The 25,943-nt window shown below is 37.8% G+C and overlaps 1 protein-coding gene across 1 annotated transcript in view; it reads left to right on the top strand.

Annotated features, from left to right (window-relative positions):
* The window catches only part of LOC100230461 (gamma-aminobutyric acid receptor subunit pi), a 45,873-nt gene that overhangs the window by 18,345 nt on the left and 1,585 nt on the right, over positions 1 to 25,943 (top strand). The window contains exons 4-9 of the mRNA XM_030276176.4: positions 4,255 to 4,322; positions 5,555 to 5,772; positions 6,392 to 6,474; positions 10,853 to 10,990; positions 20,310 to 20,462; positions 21,318 to 21,511. Of these exons, the coding sequence (XP_030132036.4) occupies positions 4,255 to 4,322; positions 5,555 to 5,772; positions 6,392 to 6,474; positions 10,853 to 10,990; positions 20,310 to 20,462; positions 21,318 to 21,511 (854 nt within the window). The remainder of the gene's footprint in view (positions 1 to 4,254; positions 4,323 to 5,554; positions 5,773 to 6,391; positions 6,475 to 10,852; positions 10,991 to 20,309; positions 20,463 to 21,317; positions 21,512 to 25,943) is intronic.

Below are 25,943 nucleotides of genomic sequence, written 5' to 3'. Positions count from 1 at the left end.
CATACACATGGTAATGGAGATTTTCCTTCTTTTCCCAGAAGACACACTAAGAGCATCTAATTGCTGCCGAATCCAGGTTCCTGCATGCAGGACAGTTTGGGTTTTGGTTTTTAGGTTCTCCCCTGCCTCTCCAACGCCTCCAAAGGCTTAGCATCAGGGACTCTAAATGGTGGTTATGTTCAAAAACATAAAAGATCAATTTATTGGAAGTTTCTTGTTGTCTCTAGCATCCATAAACTTTGCTTTGCCAGACAATTTGCTACTGCATGCATTTTCTGACACTGGACATGTCACTTTTCTGACTTCTCTTTGAGGAGCTGAGTAAACAATTCTCCTTGGTTTTTATGTTACAAGATTTGATATTAAGCTTCCAGATTTTTGTCTTTTGGAATATGTCTCTTTCTCTCAACCAAACTGTATCTGCTGTTTGCACATTTTATTTAAATGTGGAAAACAAATCTTGTCACAGTCATAACAGTCTTGCCAATACAGAATAGATTGCAAGATAACTTAATTCTGTACATTACTCCCCATTGCAATAATGCTGCTGCCAAAGCATAAGATGGAAAGAGCATGTTGAAATGATTATCTGTGGCAGCCTCTAAATCCTTCTCAAAGGCACTGCTTGCCAAGGTGGTTTCCTAGCCTGTGTGTGCTGCCTGTCTTATTTGTCCCCACATTAATTGCTTGCATTTGGCTGTATGGAAACATGGGGGGTTTTACAAATGATTTAACAAGCTGTTGTTAACATGGTCCCCAGCAATTTTTGTCTTGTCCAAAAACTGTGCCAGCAAGGCAACATCAACATCTAAAGATTATTGATGTAAACAAATAGGATTGAAACTGATTCATGCTAGAAATGGGTCTGTCTTCTGATCCTTCAAATCAAGAATTACAGTTGAGATCTGTCAGAAAGCCTGTCTTAACCTGTCTGCTTTCTTCATGTAACTATTTGTCAAGAAAGATGTCTTGTGGCGGGAAGTTAAATGCACTGAAAAAAGTCTAAGCATTATGTAAGAATTCTGTAGTACTGCAAAGCAAAGCCGGCAATCAGAGAGACAAAATGTGGGTTTTAGAAAGCTATAATGAATTATTCTAGTGATAATTTTCTTTCTAAGTCTTTGTTTACTTGCAGTATTTTATCCAGTATTGCTGAAAAGATGAGACATTCTTCCAAAATGCCTTTTGAGGCCTTTCTGAATGTCAGAATTGTTTTGAGTTTTCTTAAACTAAATGAAAAAGAGCTCATGCTAATGGCTCAGCACTGGATATTATTGCTAATGCTGATCCATTGCAGTAGTAGGTACACACGTGACACAGTGGTGGTTTATTTTGCTGCTACAGACCAGGGTCATTGCAGTGAGTGATCCAAACTTAATTTTTAGGTATGCTATCTGCCACTTTTCTGGCTGCTTTCCTATTTGGGATCACTAGGAATATCTACGAAGGGCATAGAGGAACACTTCACATAAATTGCAGTAAAATTAAAATGTGTGTTGCTTAGGCTGCACAGCCAGGGCTGTAACAAGGCACTCCCTTTGGCAATGCTCTGCCATGCTTTGAAGATTCCCTTCAATAACGCAGGACAGAGTGACTTCAGTTTTCTTCTGAAGATCGGTAGATTTCTTCTGATGTTGTCATTATACATAGAACTTCTGCCAAACATATGGAAACGTAGGAACTGACTGCCTCATCTGGTTTGCTGCCCAGTTCTTGACACTGTCAACAGGAGACCTTTCAGAGGAAGTTCAGAGGAAACCCTGGTGAATAATTATGAGCAGGCTCATTCTGTTATTAGTACTTTACAATTTATGGTACCTTACTAAATAAACATTTATCCTTACACGCAAAAAAGAAATCAGCATTTAACTATTGATGTTATTCTGATTTAATTAACTGCTGGAGCAATGCTGTTCTCAGCATCTTGTGTTGTGTTACTAAAGATCCTTTCCATAATTTGTTTTCCTGCACAGCTCCTCCCATACAGCACATCACTGTATCCAGGGTGATGTAATTTCTGCTGAGTTTTTGTGGGTGCTGGGCTGGGCAGGCTGGGTGCTCTTGGGCAGTGAGAGCTGCAGGCTGGGGCGAGTGGAGCAGGATGGTTTTTCCTGGCTGTGCTGCCACTCCTTGGCACTTGAACCCCAAGGCGGGTCTGTGTTCAGCCAGTGTTAGCTTGAAGTATGTCTCAACCTGAGCTGGATGTCTTGTGGTGCTTGAGAGTCACCCAACACTGCAATGCTCTTGTGTTACTCAGAAATATTTTGAAAAATATTTCAGCAGGAAAAAAAAAGAATCTACAAAGTTCTGTAGATTTCTCTGTCTGATTCCAGAGAAATTAACCCCCTGCTTAATTTCAGTAATCTTTCAGGAAAGTCAGCTTTTCCCCTCATATGCGTAGCAACCTAGCACTGATGATATTGAAATGCTGCTAATGGACATTTTCCCTAATTTGTATCACCTTACTGGGAAAGGATCAGGTGTTGTTCCTACTAATAAATTATGATATACTAGGAAGAGTCTGATTATTCCCAGCCATGATTCCTGCATAATCATCTGAACACTGCATTGTCCTCTCCTTGGGGAGGTCCATCATTAGTTGTGTGCCTTGCTGGATGGGGTTCTCCCCAGATGATCGTGTGATAGTTGGCAATAATATGCTCTGTTACTGTCACACATGGGAATCTCTAGGAAGACATAAAAAACCCCAGAATATGCATTATAAACCACCTGATTTTAAAATTCAATGGTTTTTGAGGGTCTGAGATATCTTTTGAGACTGACAATATTGTACCTGCAATTATGATATAGTACAATGGTAAGTATAAGTATAGTATAAGTATTAATATTTGCACCTCAGGTAGCTGGGAAGAGTTTCTTGGGGGTTGAACTTTTAATCCTGGAGGGAGAAAAAAATAAATTTTTTCATGGAGTATCAAAACATGAAAAGAATGGAAAGAAACAGAAGAAAAACCTGTCAATGATCTGAGAGTTTTTCAGGCAATTTTGTTTCAAAGTTAACCTCCGAAGTATTTTTCCAGTATATGAACAAGTTTCTAAATCCAACGTATAATTTAATAGTATATAATAAACATGCATATTAGCATGAGGGCATGCTGCAAACCTGCAGTCCTGTTTTAAGCTGGAGCTTTATATTTAAACGGTCAACCGAGTCCAGAACAAAGGATTTAAAGATTTTTTTCTGGAGTGACAGATGTGTAATGATTTTAGCACATTTGGGGCCATACAGGAGATTTCTACAAAATGTATTGCAAGGAGCCAAGAAGGGCTTTTAGCCATGTGCCTGTGAGATAGGGGCACTTCCAGCTGCAGAGGTCTTACCTAAAGTATTTCTGCATTTCTCAGTGCTGTGTTCTTTTCTTCTCAATTTCTTGGAAAGATGCACTGATTTAATATTAATTTCTTTGTACAAGCACTCTGTTAATTATTCTGCACATATTCAACCAAGAATAATGTAATAATGTCATGTTTCCATCAAAGCTCTGCAAAAAAGTTGCATTTTAAAATGCACAGCTGGTGATCTTCCTTCCAACAGTGTGAAATGCACATTCAGGAGGAAATGGGAATCAGAGCATACTGACATTACAATAACAACTACTTAGTAAGGTGTTTAACTACACTGAATAGCCTTCAGCTTATGACAAGTTTTCCTTTATAAATAAAGGTATTTAAATCACAAATTTCCTGCTAGCGGCCAAAGGCAAGATATTAAATCACAGTGATACAATATATACCATAAATCCTTAATTGGGCAGTAAAGAAAGTCACTCAGCTGTGCCATGGATATTAACCATGTGACATTGCCAGGTGAAACTTCTTATTTCACCCACATCTGAGGGACCAGATGTTGCAACTGGAAGAATTCTTTCCGCTGCTCTGCTCCTCACAGCAGAAGAGTGTGATGTACCATGGGGGTTGTGCCTTCCACACCTCATTGTGTAACATTTTCCCCAGCAAATTTTTTCCTGGGGGAAAAAAATCATATAAACCAGGAAGTATTTAAGAAATAAAGCCCGTTTCTGAAAACTAAAATAGTTTTAGCTCAGAAGTATGACATTTTGGTTAAGAATATGAAAATTCTTGCATAATCTGTGTTCAAGGAATATTTAAAATAGCTTCTAAGCATTTAGGAAAAAAATTGAAAGATTTTGTAGACAGTTCTTGTGAATACTGAGTATTAAAGAATTATAAGCTACATTCTGACTTTTTTTTTTTTTTTTTTTTTTTTTGCAGATGGTCCTGTGTCAGTTGGAATGAGTTTGGATATTGCAAGCATTGATACAATATCAGAAATAAATATGGTATAGTAGTTTTTGCAGTCTTTTTTTTTTTTTTTGCTTGTTGATAAGCTGATATCTTGCGCTTACAGCTGCTGGCAATATGACTTTAGGCTTGTCTCCTTGTGAAGTCAATATGGGTTAGGAGATGAAATTCTCTTTTTCACAGCACATAGTGTTTATAACACTATAATAAGCATAGAAATGCAGCTGTGAATCCCACCTCTCACAGATACAAACAGAAATCTGCTACTGAGTATTAATCTTAATGAAAAGCATGTGGATCAATTCTTATTTTCCAGCTGAAATGTCTCCATTTTTATGCATTTCAGAAAAATAAAGATGTATTCATGTGCCTTTGAAGCCACTCTCCCTATGATTAGATCCAGCTGAACTCAGGCTGTTTTTCTCTTCTATTGTTGCTGTCACACATTAATTTATTCCAGCTGTGTTTCATTTAATTTGTATCATTTGTTCTTGACCAAACTATGAAATGGAATGTACTTTTCTACTTAAAGATCCTCCATTGGTACACAGAAATAAAAAGAAAAAATAATTACTCAAATATTAAATATGAGTGTATTAGTAATTATTAGTTACTATTTAGAAAGGGAAAATAAGGTCAGAACTTCAGATTAATTTATAATATTAATAAAAACATGCCATAAAATAAAAAGTTGTTTTAAAAATGTTAAGAAATAATGTGATCTTAATGTAGGACTGCAAGGCATATCTAAATTGAAGGGGAATTGGACTGAGTGCTGTGTTCAAGGTCTTGATAAATTTGGTACCTGTTTCCTTTGTGCTGCTAAATGGAGAAATTGTGCTAAAAGATTCCTTTCCTGTTTCACTAACTTCTTTTGTCTATATGAATTTATTCAACTTTTTGCCGTGTGCTCTTTAAAAATGCTTTATTTATTAGCTTATGTGAATAAAATGAGATTTGGAACCACTTACATAAATCATTCTGAAACTTCAAGTTTTGCAGAGCCAGATTATCTGCTTACAAAGCTTTGATGACTGCAGCTGATTCATAGCCCCAGACTAAGGCCAGCAGCTTTTACTGTAAATGACCATTACAACAAAATCTACCAACCTCACATGGAGTGCTAGAAAATTTGGCAGAATTCAGTACAGCTGCTCTTGGAGTGCCAGGGACATGGATAATCACAGTTTGAGCCCAGCAGCTGTTTCCATATACTTCTGTAAAAGTGAATACACTCCCTTTGTATGATAATTCTGATTTTCTCTTTCAGGACTACACAGCCACCATATTTCTAAGGCAGCGATGGACTGATGAGAGGCTTTGCTTCGATGGTAATAAGAGTTTGAGCCTAGATGGTCGACTTGTGGAAATGCTTTGGGTACCAGATACCTTTATAGTTGATTCAAAAAAGTCTTTTCTTCATGATGTCACTGTTGAGAATCGTCTTATAAGGATATACCCTAATGGAACAGTCTTGTATGCTATAAGGTATGTCAATACCACCATTCAGCCTTTATGGTTGTGTCTACGTATATTTTAAACTTCCCAGGTTCTGCTTAAGAAAATGGGTCTGCTTGTAAAAGTAGGGTCTTGTAGTTTTAAGAATATGCAATATTCTTGATCAATATGATTAAATCCTTAAATTTAGTAATAGATTTTCCCTAAGTAGAACCTTTTGCTTTTGTGCAGGCTGAACACAGGAATTGCATGTTGCCATTCCAGTTTGTATCCCAGGGGAAAACAAGCTGTGGTGATGGACTTGCGTGATTTATTGTGAATTACCCTTTGTAAAAGTTTTGATAAATATAATAAAATCTTAGAATATATTGCAAATAACAAAGGAAAATATGCACTGTAAGTGAGAAGGGAGCAAAGAGTGGCCTTTTTTGACTGTCACTGAACTCAGCTGTTCTGCAATGGTTTCTGTTTGGGATTGTATTACTCTTGTACATTAGATACCAGTAAATAATAGGGTTTTTTTTCCCCCCTCACAATAGATATTAGGCTGAAAGTATTATTTCAAGAAGGATACATGGCATTTTTTTTTATTTTTACTGATGAACAATTTTGTTGCATTAATACTTAGAAAACATTTTTTTTCTCCAAGGATCACCACAACTGTTTCATGCAGCATGGATCTGACTAAATATCCAATGGATAAGCAGACGTGTACTTTGCAACTGGAGAGCTGTAAGACACGTACTTCTTATTGTTTTAGACAATTAGAAAAATATCTGTGATCTATTTCTGCTAGATATTACCAGAGTGGTTGGAATTTCCATAGATGGCAAGGGATGTTCTGTGGCCATTCCCTGTTGAATTCCAGTGGCATCTGTGTGCAGATGTGTGTGCAGATGTGCACATGGCATCACTGGAAATAGCATGGCAGTACTGAGCTGCTGCAGTGTTAGTTAATGAGTGAGCAAAATCCTGGCAGATTCTCACAGGCTTGGTCTTGCAGTACATCCTGCAGTTACTGTCTTGGTCTTCAGAGGGAGTTCTGTGAGCAGGCATTTTCTAGCACAGATGAGATTTTTTTTCCCCCCCTTCAGAGAGTATGTAATTTTTTCCTGCTGAGATAAAATTCCTTTAGGAAAGAAAGAAATCAGAATAAGGGTTATTTGTAAGGCATATAGTTCATATTTTGTAATTTACTGTTTTCAGGTCTTGCTCTGACTTATTTCATTGTCTCTGTATCAGTGCCCTGGTAAAAAATGTGATCAATTGAAGAAGAGTAAATATTTTTTTTCATTTTATCAATCAATATCCTCATATTTTTTTGAAATAGGTTCTCTAATACTTTGTAGGCAAGGTTACTTTGCAAACACACAAATACTCACTTTTTTAGTTAAATGTTTGCTATTATTCATATGACAAGACTCTAGAAAATAATTTTTGCATGGGATAGCATAGAAGTATAACCAGTTCTGTAAGATGAAAATATATATATAAAATATGTGTCAATATATGCCCAAAATCTTTTGGAAGGCTTTTCAGTACTTGTCAAGTTTTATTCTGTATCTTTTCAGAAGTGTGTATTGTTCATCTCTTGTTGTTAATGACCAATTAGATTGCCACAAATTTTCATTTTAGACAGAGACACAAAGGAAATGAACCCAAAACCTTCTTCACACAGGCATCCCTCTAGAATAAACAGTTTTATGAGATCTGTTTAACAAAGAGTGATTTGAATTGGAATTGAGATTTGTCTTTATTTTCTTTCGGAAGAGCATATTGGTAAATCAATGTATATAGATTTAAATCAACAGCACTGCCTAATGAGTAATTTAGTATTTTCTTTAGTTCCATAATGAAATATATGTCCCACAGGAATTTACAATTTACTTGACAGGATTAAAAAAAAAAAATGAAAAGGAGAATTCCCCATATAATTAAACCCAAGCTTTTTTCAGATTGATTCCATCTGCTTTTTCAACAGCACACAAGTGTCTCCTGTCCAAGGGGAAAACCCAGTCATGTCACAACAAATGCTCCCATTACTTTGGTGTTTAGTTTTGAGGAAAACAGATAGAAGTGAAAAATACAAAAGGGAAAGAGTGTACCTTGGGCTGTGGCCTTTTCTCATCAATGCACCGCAGTCTTTTTTTTTTTGGGTAGGCTAGAAATGGGTTTTGTTTTCCCTGTGATAAGCTATGTTAATATATAGATGAATAATGTCATCATCCTGCTAGGATACTGCTTGCCAAGACCATTACCTGGGCTTAAGAATTGTGAATGCAGACATACACACACATTTGCACAAATATTGATGCTTATAAATAAACTGTAAAATCTATAGCAAATATTTGAACTGAAACAAAGAGTTAGGCTTTTATTAAGTGATTATTAATATAAAGACAAATATGTCATGATATTACGAAGTAATAGCTTTACAGAATAAGGCATCCCCAGTGACCCTTCCAACATATTTTTCTGCTATTGCTAGTTAGTAACTTTAATTGACTTGTCTTTTCTACATAGTAAAACACATTTTGGCCAACATGTTACTGTTTCCCTCCCCTTATTGCAACACTTTGGAAGGTAATGCTGGCATTTGTTAGAAAACAAAGACTTGGCACTCTAAGTCTGTTGATATGGGTGCTGTGACTTGGTTGGTGCTGCCAGAGGGGGTTCAGGCTCTCTGCCATGTGGCAGGGAACACTGCCATTCACCCTTGCGGGGCTGTAGGGTCTGTCCTCACATTTCCTTCACATAGACCCCCAGTCCAAATACATATTCATGTCTTGGGCCTGTCTCTGAAATTTTGCTTCTTTTTGAACTTGTCCTTTTCCATTTATTCAGTGAAGAGCCACGTGAAGGCACTTAACTTGTGCTTGACAATCAGTGAAAATTAAAATTAGCAACAGAAAGGTAAAGAAACTAATTTGTATTAGGCATTATGAATGTTTAATCCTAAATTTACTATTCCTGTAGTTAACCCTATTGACATTAACAGCTCATACTCTATCAACAACGTACAGGAATGAGACATTCTGGGCTTGAGGAATTAGCTAGGATAAAAACTCAGTGTCACATAAAGAGAATAGAGATTACTTCTAAAAGCCAAATAACATGGGCTTAAGGATTTTGCCTCTATAAACTTTTGAAATGTTTTATAATTAGTAAAATGTTAATCCCTTGAATAAAGAGCAACTTTGCACAGAGGGAGCACTGTACTATTTAACTTTACTGACTATTGGGAAGGCTCTCTCAGTAAAAATTCTTCTTAAGGGTTTTTGAATTACTATGCTCAAAAAATTTTCATAGGAAGGATCACCAAAATCTACTAATTGTTTCACTAATGAGAATATTTTGGAACAAAAGCAAAATAACCTCTGTTTCAAGATATGCTTCTTATCATTCATGTGGGCACCAAGAACTTCTTGGAAGGCTGAATATCATATAAAAACAAAAAGGAATTTACTGTGGAACTCTAGTTCTTTGGTTCTTTGGACTTTATTTGAATGTCTGCAGTTCATTTATACTGAAAGGAAGTGAAACAAATCCATGGCCGGAATCATGAATAAAAACTGGTTATATGAGCCTCCTTGTTTTGACTAAGGACAATGCAATCATTTGTTTATAGAAAATGTTACTTTAATTTTACATCTCACAAATCTGGGAAATTTCCCAGAATGTGGTTTTAGGGAATTGAAAACTTAGCTTGGATTCATAAGCTTTTGGCTTAGTCTTTTGACACAAAAGCGTTTTGGCTTTAATTGCTATAAATGTGATAATGGGAGCAGAGATTCCAGGCCATTATTCCTTTTCATGTAACTGCCAGTGATAGTGAAAACTAACTTTACATTTAAAGAATGAGCAGAGAAAGACTTTTAAGGTGAAATTGTCATTTAATAGATAACTAGCCCAGTGTTTTCTTACAATGAAACTTATGAACTCCTTTTTTGTTCCTGCATGAGATGGCTGGAGAAATCAGTTCTGTCTTGTCATTGCAAGAAAAAAACACAATAACTTAAAAATATTAAAAGGCACTTTTTTTTTTGTTTTGTTTTAATGCGTCTGTTTTTTTTTCCTGCGACTCTTTGTTAGTTTTGCTGCATATACCCTTGTGCAAGGTATTGCATTATTGTCTCACTGTAATTTATTTACAGGTGACTGAAGTCTAAAAATAATCATCAGCTCATATTTCTGTTCCCTAAGCTGAGCTATTAACTTGCACAATATAAATCTGTCAAATACAAGAATGATTGATCTAAGTAAGCTAAAGGAAAAAGATGTTCAAATGCTCCCTGTTAACATGTAAATTACATTAACGTAATTTTGAATTAATCATATACACTAGTCTGTAAAGTGGCTGCCTTTTATATAATGGGGAAAAGCTACAGAGGTATTATAGCTATGATTGTGTTGCACATTGACAAGTGTGTGCAAAACACAGTTGCCTTCTGATAGATAATTCATCCAGCTCCTAATTACTGCTTGAAGGTTAAGAGGAAACCTCCTGGGGCCCCTGAAGCATGCCATGCTGTTGAGCCTGCAGAAACATCAGCTTCTAAGCTGGTGTCCTTGGCAAGTATCTGAGCTCCTCAGCCAAAATCTTGTCCCAAGTGATGATTCAGGCTCAGGCTGGAGCACAGCAGCAGTGAGCAGCAGCAGTGCTGCTCTCCTCATCCCTTCATCTCTATGGGAATGAGGACCAGGGCGCTGCACTGAGAAACAGCATCTTGGGATGCAACACACGGCATGTTTCATGTCTAGTCAAAATGCTGGCAAGTGCAGTAATTCATAAAAGCTCTATTTGCTTAGATCCTAGTAGACTTTGCCTTTAGAATACCAGGTGGTAGTAATCTATTTTATTAGTTTGTCATTTTTACTGAAATAGAAGATACAAAAAGACCACCTCCAAAAACCTCAGCTTTTAACTTGGGAGACTTTGCATGGTGTTGGAAGTTTTGTTGTGAACAGGCATTACAATCTGCCAAAACCCACCATTATTTATGTCTAATTGCACTTTCAGAAATAAGAAACAGCTGAACCATAAGTGTGCTCAACACAAATTAATTATTGTGCAAAATAAACACTGTTGTTGGCCTGTGTCTCACTACAGGGGGTTATAACATCAATGATGTAATGTTTTACTGGACCAGAGGAAATGATTCAGTTCGAGGTTTGGACACACTCCAGCTGGCCCAGTACACAGTAGAAGACCACTTTACCTCTGTAACTGAAGCTGTGTATGAGACAGGTAAAACACCCCTAAAAACACTTTGTGGGTGCAGTTTGAACTATGGCTTTGGAAAGAGAGCAGCATTAAGGACCTGAGCACACTGCTTTCTGTTAGGATGACAGTTTTCACGTTCTAATAATTACATTCTTGAGGCTGTAAATACTTTTCAAGTTACAAGCAGGGACCAAGCTAATATAAAGACTGAGCATTTTCTTAGAGGCTAGACATTATCTAAAGAATGATAAACAAGAATCTACTGCTCCTTCCATATGTCAGGGAGAGCTCTTGTGAAGGAAGAGGAGCATGCAATTGGGCATTTAAATTAGAGACAGACCAGGGAGCTCAGGATACCCAGCTCAGATCAGCCATTCTGGCTTTACAAGGCAAGTCAAAAGCCTCTATTCATCTGTGGAAATTCCAAGAATATGCTGTGTGCTTTCACAGCTGCAGGAATTTGAGTTTGATGGCTACTGCTTGTAGGAGCTGCTCTGTTTCTGTGGCAGCCTCTGCCCAGGCTGGTGGCAGCAGGAAGGAGATTGCTCGACCTGAGGTTCCTGTGCCCAGGGAAGGGTCAAGGGGTATTTCCACAGACTTGCTCCTCTGCTGAGCTTAGGAAACTGCTGTAGAAAGTTTCCTCTAACTGCAGGACTTAACCTCAGAGAACAGTGTGCTCTTGTTTATTTTCCAGGGATTTTGAAAGGGATTTCAGGGAGTTCAAGACCTGTAAAACCTTTTTGTTCTTTGAGTTACTCTCAGGTCCTTCATTGCTGCTCTTCACTGTGTACCTGGTTTCTCTTCTGCTCGAGTCAGCACACCCACACAAGGGTGTGATCTTTAAATCAAGACACACACATCCTTCAAAACTGCAGTTTCACCAGAGGACATTTCTAATTCTGAATCACAGAAATATAGTTTCTCTATTCCATTATTGGGTATTTCTGCTTTAATTACACAACACAGAGAAACTTGTGATCTAATTTCAGGTATTAATTCAGGCTAAAAAGTTGAAGTTCTCTAAATGGATGTAAAAGTATAAATTAAATACATACCAGCAGGCTCGAGGATCACAGAGTTTCTTGCTAGTTATGTAAGTGACATCTGCTTGCCTTCCTCTTTACAGCTTCTGGGTAAACAGCATCAGGTTCAGTCAAAGAATAATCCTTTACTACTGTTCTGCCCAGAAGGGTATTAGGATCTGTTCACCATACACGAAAGTGGAAGAGGAAACTTGCTTATTTCCTATCACATTCTATCACAGAATCAGTAGTTTAAAGACAAAAGTTTTGGTTGTTTTGTTTGTTTGTTTTGGTTGGTTTTTGGTTTTGTTTGTTGTTTAACTAAATTGTCTAAAACAAATTTCCAATTAGAGTTGAAGTGGTATCAGATGAACTGTACTCTTCTTCCAGTGAATCATGCTGTCTTCCTCCCTTTGTGTTGGCAGGAATCATATGTATAGGTCAAAAGGCACTTTTTGTTTTAATAACACATTTTAAGACACACAAATTAATTCAGTTAAAATTTCTCACACCTGCTTGTTCCAGATCTCCTGTTCAAGACAGCCATGTTATCAAATGCTATGCAGTGCTTTTACAATTTAATCTCCAAATCCTCTTAATTTTCTATTGAGTAATTCTGAACTAGGTGCTATTTTCTACAGTTTTTTTGGAAAGCAGTGCCTACTGCAGGCCATATTAAAAGAAAAAAGCAACCAGATTATGGAGTTGTGTAATCAATTTTAAAATGAAAAATGATGTTTTGCATTTCCTCAGGGCCATTAATAGATATGAGAGTAGCTTATAAATAACAATAACATTATAAATAACAGCTATTTATAACCACTACAATTCAAAGGGCTAAAGCTAAAGTTATGGGGGAAGAGCTGTGTGCAGTATTTCCTAGCACAGCAAAAAAAGCAATCAGGGTTTGATACTCTGTGAACTTGAACAGGCAGTACAGCTGCTGTGCAAATGAAATATTGTACAGCAGTGCAAAACCCAAGTTCATGTACAGCCACAGACAGAGCCAAATTTAAAATGCAGTCAGCAAAATTCCTGCATAAGTAACTTCAGTAAATTTAAGAAAAGGACACTGAGGATTAATCTTGTTTGTAGAACAGCATGTATCACATAATAGTAATCACATTACTGTAATCACATAATAGTAAGTCACTTTGAATGATGTTAGATTTCTGGCTAGCATTTGGTGTTGATTTTGTTTTGGTACAGAACAATTTCATTTTGGACATGGGTAATTTAATTGCTAGGACCATTTGCTACATGTCTTTAACTATAGTCCTCATTCTTTGTACACTGATAAACTCTTGGACTCCCAAACCACATTATCTACATCAGTGGGTGCTACGATTTTATTTTAGCTGTCCAGCCAACGCCACCTGCATTCTCAGAGCAATAAATACTAATATAAAAATCTTGCTTTTCTTACTGGAAAAACATAAAAGCAATGAAGAATGGTTACAGTCTAGCTTTTTGTATAAATAATCATAGAAATATGGCTGAAATACATTTTAAAAATTAATTTAATCTATTCTTGTGTCACAAGGCAAGGTCATCTATATCTGCAGCCAACTTCCTGACAGATGTTTCTAGGAGTAAGTCAGACAAACCTCCAAAGTGTCTGCTTCACAGCCTCCCTCGATGATTTTTTTCCTGGTGTTTATTACATGCATATTTTCCTCATGTCTGATCTTGATCTCCCTTGCTGCATTTCAAACCCATTATGTGGATATTGAAGACAAATGTCCCGCTTTTTTTCAGCAGTCTTTTCACTGTATCAAGACTAATATATCTTTTCTCAGACCAACAATTTTCCTCTTTTTTAATTAATGTAAGAAATTTTCTAGATATACTGTTTTTGCTACTGTTCACCCATTGAATTTTCATCTCTTTGCTGGTATGCAGCACTCAAAAATGGGTTCCCATCAGATATTCCCTGAGGATGGAAGGGTTTACTTAATGTGCTCCATGAAATCTGGTCCTCTTTATGCATTCTAGGCTGATATTTGCCTTTTTTTGCTGAAAATTATCATGCATTTTTGACTTTGTTCAGCTAGTGATTCCTCTTAGTTCTCTGATTCCCTTTTTGCCCTGTAACCACCTGTTCCCTGATCTCTGGGAGCTGTTGATTCCCATCTGAATGCAGGACTTCACAGTTGTTGAATTCCCTTGTTTTACTTAGGTTATAATAGTTGGTGAGATATTTTTGAACTGCAGTCCCATTCTCCAACATGCTAACTCCACTCCTAACACACTCATGGTATGTCATCATGTTAGGGAATAGTTTTGGGCACAGGACATACCCTATGTATTCCCACTTGATAAATGCTTCTATTTTCACAGCAAGCGATAATTAATCTCAGGAAGCAGCAGGAATGAAGAGGCTCAGCTTACTCAGGTCCAGTCTAATGCTGAGCCTTCAGCCCAGAAGGCAGGAGAGGCATGGCAGGCAGGCAGGCAGGGCTCCCGGTGCACGTCCCCACTCGGAAAATGTCAAGTCAACAAACTGGCATATTCAAATGGCATTATTTTGGCAGAACAGAAGGAAAGAAGAGACAGAAGCATAAATTAAATCTCTGCTCCTTGATGCACAAAGACAAGATATTTGCTCTGTTAAAAAGGCTGCAAAAGGAGCTGGCTGCTGTTCTTGTCTGCAGTCGCTGCCAGGGTTTTGATGTCTGTCTCAAATCCTGCTTTAGCCTCCTTGGGCTAGAGGCCCCTCAGCCCTTCTGTGGCTGTGCAGTGCTGAAGCTCTGTGGTCCCCTGGTCACTGCCTGTTATCAGCATCTTGGGGGGATGTCACAGCTAAGCCAAGAGGAGTTATTCTCATTTATAATTAGTGATCTGAAATCAAAATGTATACAAACTATATATAGATTATATAAAGTTTGTATAAGAGTGTATTTTCATCAGTCACAGTCTCTTTCTAAATAGAAGCACTCCCTTGCTTTGTCCTACAGGCTCATCTGCAATTTCCCAAGGTTCAGGAGATTATTTAGTTAATAATCAAGTTTTTCTAGGTTTTTCAGTACTTTTCCTTTTGCAGTATGATGCACTGAATAACTTCCCCGGTTCTTTTATTGTCTGTAATTGCTCTCCAATTGTTACTTTGGAGAACATATTCTTTGCCATACAGGGCTCACAAAGAATCTCAGAGCTTTTCAGTAATAATTTTACCTGGTGAGTCTTCAGTCAGCCTCAACCTAAGATTCAAACAATTACCTATGCACATCCATCTCTTATCATGTTATGTTCAATTTACTTCTCTGAGCTCATAGCATCCCTCTTTGTGAAGAAGCTTTTCCACTTGAGTTGATGTTTTCCATCATGAGGTGTTTCTGAGATACTTCTGCAATGTAGAACAGTTAAGAAAGAAAACAATTTTGGAAATTTTGAAAAAGTTACAGTAACATAAACCCATATGGAAATGCAATGAATTGAAAGAACATCAAGGATATTAGGAAGCATTTTTTTAAACTCCTCTGCAGTTCTTTATAGCATAGACATAAATACACCTCAACACTTGGAAAATTTTTGGTGGCATAAATTTTTTTCTGCTTTTTTTTTTTTTTTTTTTTTTTTGTTAGGTAAGCTAAGTGGATAAATATACATATACACTACATGAAAGGGTTTGTTTCATTCTTAGGAAATCTGATTTCAAACTTATTTTTTGTAAAGTATTTTCATGAAGTTGAAACACTTGTTGAGAAGCCCAGCCTGAACTTTCATTTCCTTTAGTTCACCTCTGAAAAGCAACTAAGAAAAGGGGTGGTTTGTAAGATTTAAACTGTGAAGGACAGAAGAAGGTTTTTTCTTTTGGGGGGGGGGGACAAATGAGGTGTAATAGCATATTAGCAATTTATATTTGCATCCTTAGCATTTTGCAGCAGTCAGAGGATTTCATTTCAGTTGCACAACTTATTTATCTTGTAAGTGGGGACATTCTGATTACTCATTGCCTACGTTCGTTGTAAACAAGCAATAACAAAATTGCACACCGAAAACTACATTTTCAGTGTATACTTAAACCAGTAAAATCTATTTTAAGCTCTCCTGTCCTTTGCCCTTAAAAGATGCAAGATGAGAAGGAAATGATGCATTGGTAGAACTACACTGTCATGCTTGTGTGAGTTGTACATCACACATTTTAGCAGACACCCAAGGGGTTAGTATAAATAATTCATGAGAGAGAAAAGGATGCTCTTTGTGCCTGGCTGCACACCTCTGTGCAGGACACCAAAGTGCTTCTTACATAAAGAGTGATGTGGAGCAGTCTTTTACTGGAGTAGAGTTCAGCAGAAAGTCCACAGGAAGTGGTTGTGGGGAAGATGGTCCCATCCCAAAACACTCAAAGTGGAAATTAAGAACTGCTGACAGTATTTATGGAGAATCAATCCTTCCTTAGTTACCTCTGCTGGGACCATTCACTGGTCAGAAATGGTGCATAAAGATCAAAGATGCAGCATTCTGCCATCAACTGGGAACAGATGACACAGAAAAATGGGATTATCAGAAAATGAATGACCTAGGGTAAAAAGGAGGCTTGTTTAGGTTTATGTGTTTCTCAAGCAGTGCATCTGACAGAATCATCAATGGAAAGTCTATACAAAGTGTCTGATAATCTGTAAATTAGACTATAATTTTAAAAGCCAAAAGCCAAACTCCAATGGCAAGTTATAAAATGACATAAACTAGTTTTTACTGCCTTCAGAAAGATTTGACTCAAGCCTAGGCCTAGGCCTGCTCAGCTACTGAGAAAAGCCTGTGCAGGGATAAATTTCATGATGCTTTAACAACAGTGGTCAGCTGGACCTTCTCCTTTTAAGGGTACTCAGCAGTAGAGAGGGTTAGAGTAGGTATGGAGCCTGTCATCTGCTGTTTGGATTTGTTCTTCATCTACAAGTTAGAGCTACTGTCTACTTCTGTACTTCTGCTCTCTCCTAAATTCACTAAAGCCTGCATTACTCAGCTGAATGTTCTTCCACTGTGGGTCACCTAAGTGGAATACCTCACCTTGTGGTGTGTTTAGAGTGTATATATTGACAGTCATTTAAGTTCAGGCTCATCTGAGAAATTGTTACACAGAGTAATTCAATACTTTGATAAATGCTAGTGCTGTGCCTTTGCTGCAGTTAGGCATCTGCACAGAAATTATTTCTATCATGTTAACAAATTTAAATCAGAGCAGTCTCACACTGAGGTGACATTCATCATGGGCCACAAACTAGAAAGAAAAAACATATTTTCATTTTAATGCAAGTATTTTGTTGTCAAGAAAGTGGCAAACTTGACAGTTTTGAGACGTTAATTTGAGCTGTACTTGAGTTAACTTTAGTAAAGTCAGGACTAGGATTTCATGAAACTGTTTCAATTTTGTTCTGGCTGATGGCACCATGGTCTCAGATGTGCCAGTCAAAGGCAATGAGATACAGAATTACTTTCTCATATGCAGCTCATGCAACAGGAGCAGCAAATCTGTTCTTTTTAAAGATGATAACTTTTGGTACATGTGTACATGTGTGAAAAAGGGACTGCAATATTTCCCTATCTTCATTTTAGCCTATTGCTCATTTCTTTAGCATGATAAGTGTGCACCAAATACTTTTTTTCAAGTACTGATTCCTTCAGTTTATTACAGGAGGAGCTCTGATGATTTCTATATATAGGTTGCTTCAAAATTTCCATTACAAAAGCTCTTCTGAACCCTTTAGAGAAATGCTGACACTATTATTATCATGTCCATGATACGTCTTTGGATTCTGGCAAGAAGAAAGCCTTAAGGTTAGAGAAATGTCTCTTTTTTATTCCCCAAAAAGCCACTCAGCTATAATCTCTTACATCTCTATTTCTCTTTGTTCATATTACCTCAGAAAGTTCTGTCATCAGAAAAAATAATAACACCAGAATATTCAAAGGACTTGTCTAAACTTGGAAATTGCAAACCGTGGCTTTTAAATTTGATATTTTGAACTAACTTGACATGTATGCACTTAACTTTTATACTGAGGCAAATAGAGATACAGTTGTAGGGCAGTAACAAGGAGAGGGTGTTATTGTATGGCTGTACTGACTGTGTCAGGGTTTTCCTTCTTAACAACGAGTTCTTCTAAGGCTGAACCTCAGGAAATCCCCAGGTGCCTGTGGCACTCTGAAGGAGTGAAGGAAGGAAGGTCTGGTCTCTTCACTCCCCTTTGCTGGGCACATCCTTCCCTGTGGTCAGCCCAGAAGCACAACAAAAACAGTTTTTGTGGAGTATCCAGTTCTCTTTCCCTACAAGAGCTTTGTGCTGTAGCCTTTTGTTGTACAGGCTCAGAGCTTTCCCTTTGCACTGTGCTCATTTCAGAGCATGGTTGGGTGCAGACAAAGTAAGGTTGCACAGTCAGCTGAAAGTTTTTCACTCCCTGACTTCTGAGTGCTTTACTTTGGTCTCCATACACCCAAAATCAGTTTTGGTGAGCAAAATGACATCTATTGAAACAACTGTATTGGTAGAAGTCACAGCCTTGGTAGAGGTACACTGGTGTAATGTACCTCTTTTCACATAAAAATGTGATAATGGTGTTTGTACCTCTTGCCTCATGGAGATAATTTAACTGTAATGTTTGTACCCTTTCAGTTGGACACTTGAGGATTTCAATATACTGAATTTACAAAGAAAAAAACCTAAATACAGTGTATTTTTACCTTTGGAAGGAGAAAGAACTACCAGAGGACTATTTAGTTTAGTAGGGAAGAGATAGTCAGTGTGGCAGACAACTGAAAACAAATTAATATTAGAAATTAGGCATTGATTCTTAGCAAAAAGAATTATTTACCAAGAGAAATGGTGTGTCTAGATATCCTCAGACTAAGTCTGCATGTCTATGTGAAAGGTGGACTCTATTCCAACCAAAATTATTTCAATCAAAGCAAGGGATGATTAAGGAAATTTGGTGGTTTGTGATTAGAGTCAGACTACATAATCTTGCAATTCCTTCTGTTTTAAAAATCCTGTTATTGTTCTTTTGCTGCAATATAGACAGTGCTTTTAAAATTGAAATTTAGCCATCTATTTTCTCATCTGGGAGCAATAAGACATTTCTTGGCATCCACTGCTTGCACTTCAGCCTTTTAAAAGTGCTCTTTTTTGTGTCTCACAGGGCACCTGAGGGATGCACAAATAACCTGTCTGTGCCTATATTGCTGTTGCTGAAATGAATTCAGTGTTCTGTAGCTCTGTCCTGACTCACAGCAGGCAGCATTGGAAGCAGATATTGGTGCCAGAGGAGAGGTTTTGTATTAAAATAGCGGAAGCCAAAGCTGTTGGACTACAGAGCATTAGTCTCTCACTGATATTTCACTGGCATGCAAATGGTGTTAAAATTATTTTGTAAAAACTTAATAACACTTAATTTGTAACCTGGAGCTTCAGAACAAGACATCTTTTTGCCCATATAAAAAGCAAGATGTTGTTTTCCCGTAATGCACTGAACTGATAACAATTTCAGACTGTGTGCTTCAACATAGCCAAATTTTGCTCAGTTAGTGAGCTGGATGAGAGACTCAGGTTTTGCTTATGAGTGTGCTGTCCTCTCATGAGACACAGTTCTGTATTTGACTTTGTGATCCCAAAAGTTCATCTTCTGGAAATCACTGACTTAGAAGCAAATAATTTGAGCCACATCAGTGACACTGCTCAGGGCAACACAAACACTCTAATGCACTAATACAAAGGACAAATAGATCACAAGGATGCAAAGATATTGCTTGGATTTAAGTGGAATGTAAGAGGTAGGTCAGCAATTTCAGAGCAGGTACACTCAATCCACATCCTGAGCAATAGTAAATGAAAAGAAAAATAAACTGGATATGTGAGATAGTTAAAAGTAAGAACTCATGGCACCTTAATGAAATGAAAATCCTTACTCCTCTAGTTTGAATAGTAGCTCACTCGTTATGAATAGTGGCAGTTAAATCCATATGTGATTTCCAATTTCCTTGCCTTGTGTTACATGTTGAAACATCATCTTCGTGCATTGATGAATTTATTTTTTCATTCACTAATCCTGGATGAATTTATTTTTTCATTCACTAATCCTGGTTTAATTACCAATTCAAGGTGTCTTTAATAAAACTGGATATGGTGACTGAATGTTACATATTTGATTGTTTCCTTCAGTTCAGAGTCTTCAATATGAATTTTTCAGTGCTGCGTTTAATTTTTACAGGCTTTTTTGTTAATCTTTTTCCACATTGTAGCGCACCAAAGTAATACAGATTGTTATTTCCCGGATCTTTTCATGAATTGCACCTTCACAATGTTTTTTTCCCTGCTCCTTCCACAGGACGTTACCCAAAACTCGTGTTTCACTTTGAACTCAAGAGAAACATCTTGTATTTCATATTAGAGACATATGTGCCATCAATCCTTCTGGTTGTGCTCTCCTGGGTGTCATTTTGGATAAGCCAGTCGTCAGTTCCAGCCAGAATCTGCATAGGTGAGAGGCTGATAAACCAACCCACACCAAGGGCTGGGTTGTTGAGATGCCTTCTCCATCACGTGTACTTGGCATCCATGTCCTGAAGCTGCAAACACGTCTGAGTTTTATGGAATTTCTTTTTGGGTTTGCCATACTCGGTGCATCATGCCCCCTTAAAGCCTTGCTGTTTTTTAACTAAGAAAAATGCCTTTGGCAGCTGCAGGAAGGAGACTTATAGGCAGGGGAGGCTGCTGAAAGGAAAGTAAAAAACTGTCATTTTGGAAGTAATTTAAACATATTCAAATACATGGCATGCACAGACAATTGTGAGGCTTTTGTGAGGTCTCACGATACATAATAATTAACACATGAATAACAAGAGAATTATAAGAGATTAAATATAATTAATTTCAAAGAAAGGATATTCTGAAAGGGAAAGAATGCAAATCAGGTTTGATCAGGCTGCAGGTGGGATGGAAAAAATACTCCTACAGAACAGGGAATAAAGAAGGATTTCACATTTAATGAGGCCAGTGGGCAACTACCCTGAGCAAAATGATATCTGAATATTTTAAAGGGACCTTTTGCATAGATTTGCAACAATAATGTGTTAATCATAATTATACACTCTATGACACCAAAATCTCTCTCATTTTAATTTCTAGTCTTCTTAGCTTTGCTAACATTTTCTGTTACTGTTTTTACGCATTTAACTTAGGAGTCATAAGTTAATTTTAAAGTCTTCTTCCTAAAACATGACCCATTAAATGCTGTGGCATCCTAGGAGTTTCAGGTCCAGGGAAAACTCTCCTGCAGTAGAGGCCCTCAGTGCCATTTGTGTTACACTAGAACATATATTTTTCCATTCCACAGGTGTCACCACAGTCCTTACAATGACAACACTGATGATGGGAGCCAGGACTTCACTCCCAAATGCTAATTGCTTTATTAAGGCAATTGATGTGTACCTTGGTATCTGCTTCAGCTTCATCTTTGGAGCACTGTTAGAGTATGCTGTGACTCACTTCTGCACTCTGCACCAACTCAGCTCAAAGGAACTTCCAAAGGTAAATTAATTATTTGCTGTTGTCCTACAAGCTGGATTTAAATTACATCTGCTAAGAATGAATTATCTTAGCACTAATGGTAAATGTATTTAAGGTAGTTTCACTTTTAGAATTAGGGCAGGGAAAAAATAATAATCTTGAGAAAAAGAAAAAATATTTGTATACCTGGAGCTTTTTTGGAAGAGATCAAACAAACTGAAGCAATCTTCCTTCTCTCTTTGGATATAGGCTTTATGGCCATTTATAAAATGTTTTGGATGTCTCACAAAAATCACAGGCACTTCTTGTCTCCCCGGCAATAGCATTTACTCGATCCTATAGCAATATGGAAAAAAAAAAAGAGTTTGTAGCATTCCATTTATGAAACCTGCACATACATTGAACCTGAGTTAATCTCCTGGCAGATGTCTTCATGTTCTGGGTGTATCAGCTCCCTTTAGCTTTCTGCTCTCACCTTCTTTTACAGCAGCTGCACCTGAAGTCAGACATGGATCCATTTTCCCTTCTGAATCATTATTATAACAGCACTTTTGTGGCTCTAAAGAGTTTCTCATAACTCTGAAATACTGTGAAATATACTTAAAATAAAAATATATGAAAACAACACAGGTATTTTTTGAGTCTGATGGTTGCTGAAATAATGAGGACAGGTTCATGAAGAGGTTTTGTCGCATCTTCCATCTTCAGTGTATAGCAGTGCTTTCATAAGCAGAGAAAAATAAATCACAAGGAAGCTGAAAGATGATTGTCTTGCAGCTTTTAATTATGGAACTGAACCTAATATGCATGATAAAGAAAATTTTAAGCAGCTTATGAAATTTTGGATTAATAGAAAAAAGTAAAACATGGAAAATGGGAATAACAGGAAGAAAAAAAATATGGCAGAAAGAAATTTGGTTGAGTGCTGCAGGGATAAATGTCCAGAAGAAGAAAGATTGTTAACTGTTTAAGCCAAATTAGAACAGAGCATCACAAATGCCTAAACAAAGCTCCTCAATATACTCAAGAAACAGGATATTGAGCTCAAGTGGAGGAGCTTCAAAACCTTTTGAAGATCAGGCAATATGTGAGTGGGGGTGGTTATGTCTTGCTAGTTCATCAATTAATAAGAAATTTTGGCTGTTTGGATGAAAGATCCTATAAATGTACAAGAATATATTAGAAGCTGTTGGGTCTAGGTGTGTGGAGAAAGACTGCAAAATGCACACAAAGCTGAGCCACCCCAGTGGGCTTTATGAGATAATGTCTATCAGGAGATTGTCTGCAAATGGACAAACACTCATTTCAAGTGAGGATTTGAGTGAAAAGCCTATAAGCAATTTTTACTGGCAAGGTAACATCAGTGACAATTCCTTGTGAGCATATCCATCTTGTGAAGTAAGTGGTTGTCATTTTGCTCATAGTGTACAGAAAAAAAAGGCTGCTTGGAGGTTTGGGTAAGAAAGTAAAGTGTTTCAGTGCTTGGATGATTAAGCATCTTCGGTTCTGTGAAGGGCACTTACACTGCCCTTGCCTTCAGCTGCCTCTGTCACATTCCCTTTCATCTGGAGCAGGTGCTCATGCTTGCAGATGGGGTGGACATGGGAACTTGCAGACTTCAAAAATGTGCATGGAAGTACGTGGAGGTACAACTGCAAAATCAGAAAGGAAAGTTTTGTGATAAACTTAATGACCAGAAAAAATAGTCTTTCAGTTCAGGCTTGTTTCCTGCCTTCTGCTGGGTATCAGGAGTGAGCAAGCAAGCAAAATGCGCTTCTTACACAAAGATAGGGATATAAGAGAAGGAGCAGTTTGGTCCTAGATCAGCTTGCAACTTTGTAGAATAAGGAAAGTGCTTGTCATGTCCTTTGCCTACTGTAGCCAAGGGCAAGCACTGCTTACTGATCAGGGTGTCATGGAGAGCACACCTGACTTGTATTTCTTATTTCTTGTTGTAAAAACAAAAACATCACAAGGGCAAAAATACCAGCTAAAATCTCTGTCAGTGTCTAGCAGGTACTTAGCAAATTATGTGTGAGTGTCGTCACTGTAAATGTGTTGTCCTCATTATCGTATTCTCTTGTGGACACAGGTTAATTGAAAATCTCACGTCCCAGTTTGTTATTCCCATATGCGAGCTGATGGAAAATTTGCACTCAGAATTATGTAAATAAATGTAGGAGGTGAAATGGAAATGTCACCTTCTCTCTTGTATAGGAATTAGTTGTACTCACTTGCTTCCCGCTTTGCTCTTTGAAGAAGTTGGGCACCAGCATATCAAATCCTTCTGGAAGCCCCTGAGATCTCCAGTTTAGAACATAAACTGGTGAAAGAGCTCATCATATCCATGCTCTTGCAATGTTTCACATGATGTGAACCAGGACCCACAGAGACACCTTCAAAGCTAATGGCAAAAGCAGAGGAACCGCCTGCTGCAAGGGAGGTCAGGCAGAATGTGCAATTCACATCAGCTCTGGAACAACAGGCTGCTGCAAAGGAGAGGTTGCCTCTCCTGAGTTTCTTCTCTTTTGTGCAACAGTTTGAAAACTGAAAATAATTTTTTAAATGTGATGTTCAGCCTCTGTGGTGTTTCTGTGGAAGCCTCATGCAGTGTTTATGAGCACTGCATAAGCTCCAGGTGTGTAACACTGGGTTGAAATATTTTTAAACTTGAGCAGCTTTATTATCCAGTGAAAGTGACAACTTTCCTCAATTCTGTCTGCTCTTGAATGTCAGCAAACACTTCACTTGGTGTAAACAGCAGCCCCAGTATCAGGTGACATAGGCTTTTTGGGTGATGTACATAATCTTTCCTGGATGGTACCGATTTGGTATCTAAACAGAGCCCTCCTTAGTGCCAGCTGCCATTTCCTCATTGACAGCTGGCATCCAGAAAAAAACCTAGTATGACATTTAAAACTGGAGCCACCGCTGAACAGTCACAGCACAAGTTCTTTTTTTGATATAATGTAAACCGGCTCAGTCTTTCATCATGCTCAGTTCTTCATAACAGTCTGGAAAAAGTCCCTTGATAAACCCACTCTATAAGACTGCAGTTTTTTATAAATTAGCAGGTATGGTTCTCTCCTAGACTAGGTCTCTCCTTTCCAAGCTATGTGATACAGCACTTTTGCTGTAAACTCCCCTCTGTTGTATAAGAGCCCTGCCTTGTTGCACTGCAGATAGAATCCTGTACATATGCACTGCTTACGGTGTTTTCTGCTTAAGTGAGAACTGTCCCTTGGGGAGCTGAAACGAGTCAAGAACAGCCTCATAACACATCAGCCTCCTGGGAATTGCTCACACACAGTTGTGAGAAAGGAGAAGTGGCACGTACACAATGTCCTTTCATGCTCTGAAATAAAACTGATTCTGAGCAACTGATAGCCAGCCCTACGTGAGAGAAAAATAGATTCTTAAACTGAGCAATGCCCCAAATCCTGATGGTTTTGAAGTACAGATGTCAGAATGGAAAATGAAAGCAGGGGAAAAAGTCAGGACTCTTCTGTCAGGTTCCTTTATTAGCTTTGGAAGTGCTGAGTGCATTCATTAGGCTGTTGCTCCAATGCCTCATTTCAAGTGCCAGACACTGCTGACAAAGACTCCTCTGCCATTGCCAGCACTGAGGGGACTCAGCTGCCTGAACTTTTTGAAGCAGGAGAGAGAGATATTTATAAGAGAGTCAGGCCTCAAGTGAAAATTTGTGGTTTGAATTTTAGTACTACCCTGGGGATTATTTAAGGTTTAGACTGGAGTTTTATGGATTGATCCTCTTAATGCTTTATAGGCAGATTTTTGTCCCAGTCTTTTGCAGAGGTGTGGAAGGCCAGGAGGAGGATAACCAAGGGTTTTTTTGTCAGTGTATTTTTAGGATGATACGTTGTGCTGAGCTATGTTTCTTTCGCAAATAAAATATCCCTGTTTTGTTGTTTTTTCTTTTTTAACTGAAAGTGGAAAGCTGTATTAATCCCTTTTCTACTGCCATTTGTTCTGCTTCACTGATTCACAGCAATTTGAGGACATAGTCCAGACTCCACTTTAATTTTCAAGGGTGTCAGTAATTTTAGATGAAGAAGACAGGGCTCGTGCTGTACACATGCACCCTGGGCAGAAGAGCAATTCTGTACCAGCACGGAGACATTTAGGTGGCTTAATTGGCTTTCTTTGACTTTAATAGCTGGGATATATCTAAATGAGCTTTTTGTCTGGCTGCACATGGGGATGTACATCTTAACCTTTCAAAAGTTTGTCCTTGTGTAAACTGTTCTCATGATGAAAATGGAAAAAAGCAAGTTGATCAGAAGAAAGAGATTCTGCATTCTATACTTCACAAATAATATTTTTAGACTTGTCTTACATTTCTGCCGCCTACTGATTTGGGAGGTAATAAAGCTATCAGAAGAAAACAAAAATTATATGTATGCCTACCTGAATTAAAATGACCCCTCTTCAA

The sequence above is a fragment of the Taeniopygia guttata genome, chromosome 6 (genome assembly GCF_048771995.1).
Source record: "Taeniopygia guttata chromosome 6, bTaeGut7.mat, whole genome shotgun sequence".
Taxonomy (NCBI): Eukaryota; Metazoa; Chordata; class Aves; order Passeriformes; family Estrildidae; genus Taeniopygia; species Taeniopygia guttata.
Note: the sequence above shows the minus strand (reverse complement) of the source record. Positions and strands in the feature narration are given on the sequence as shown.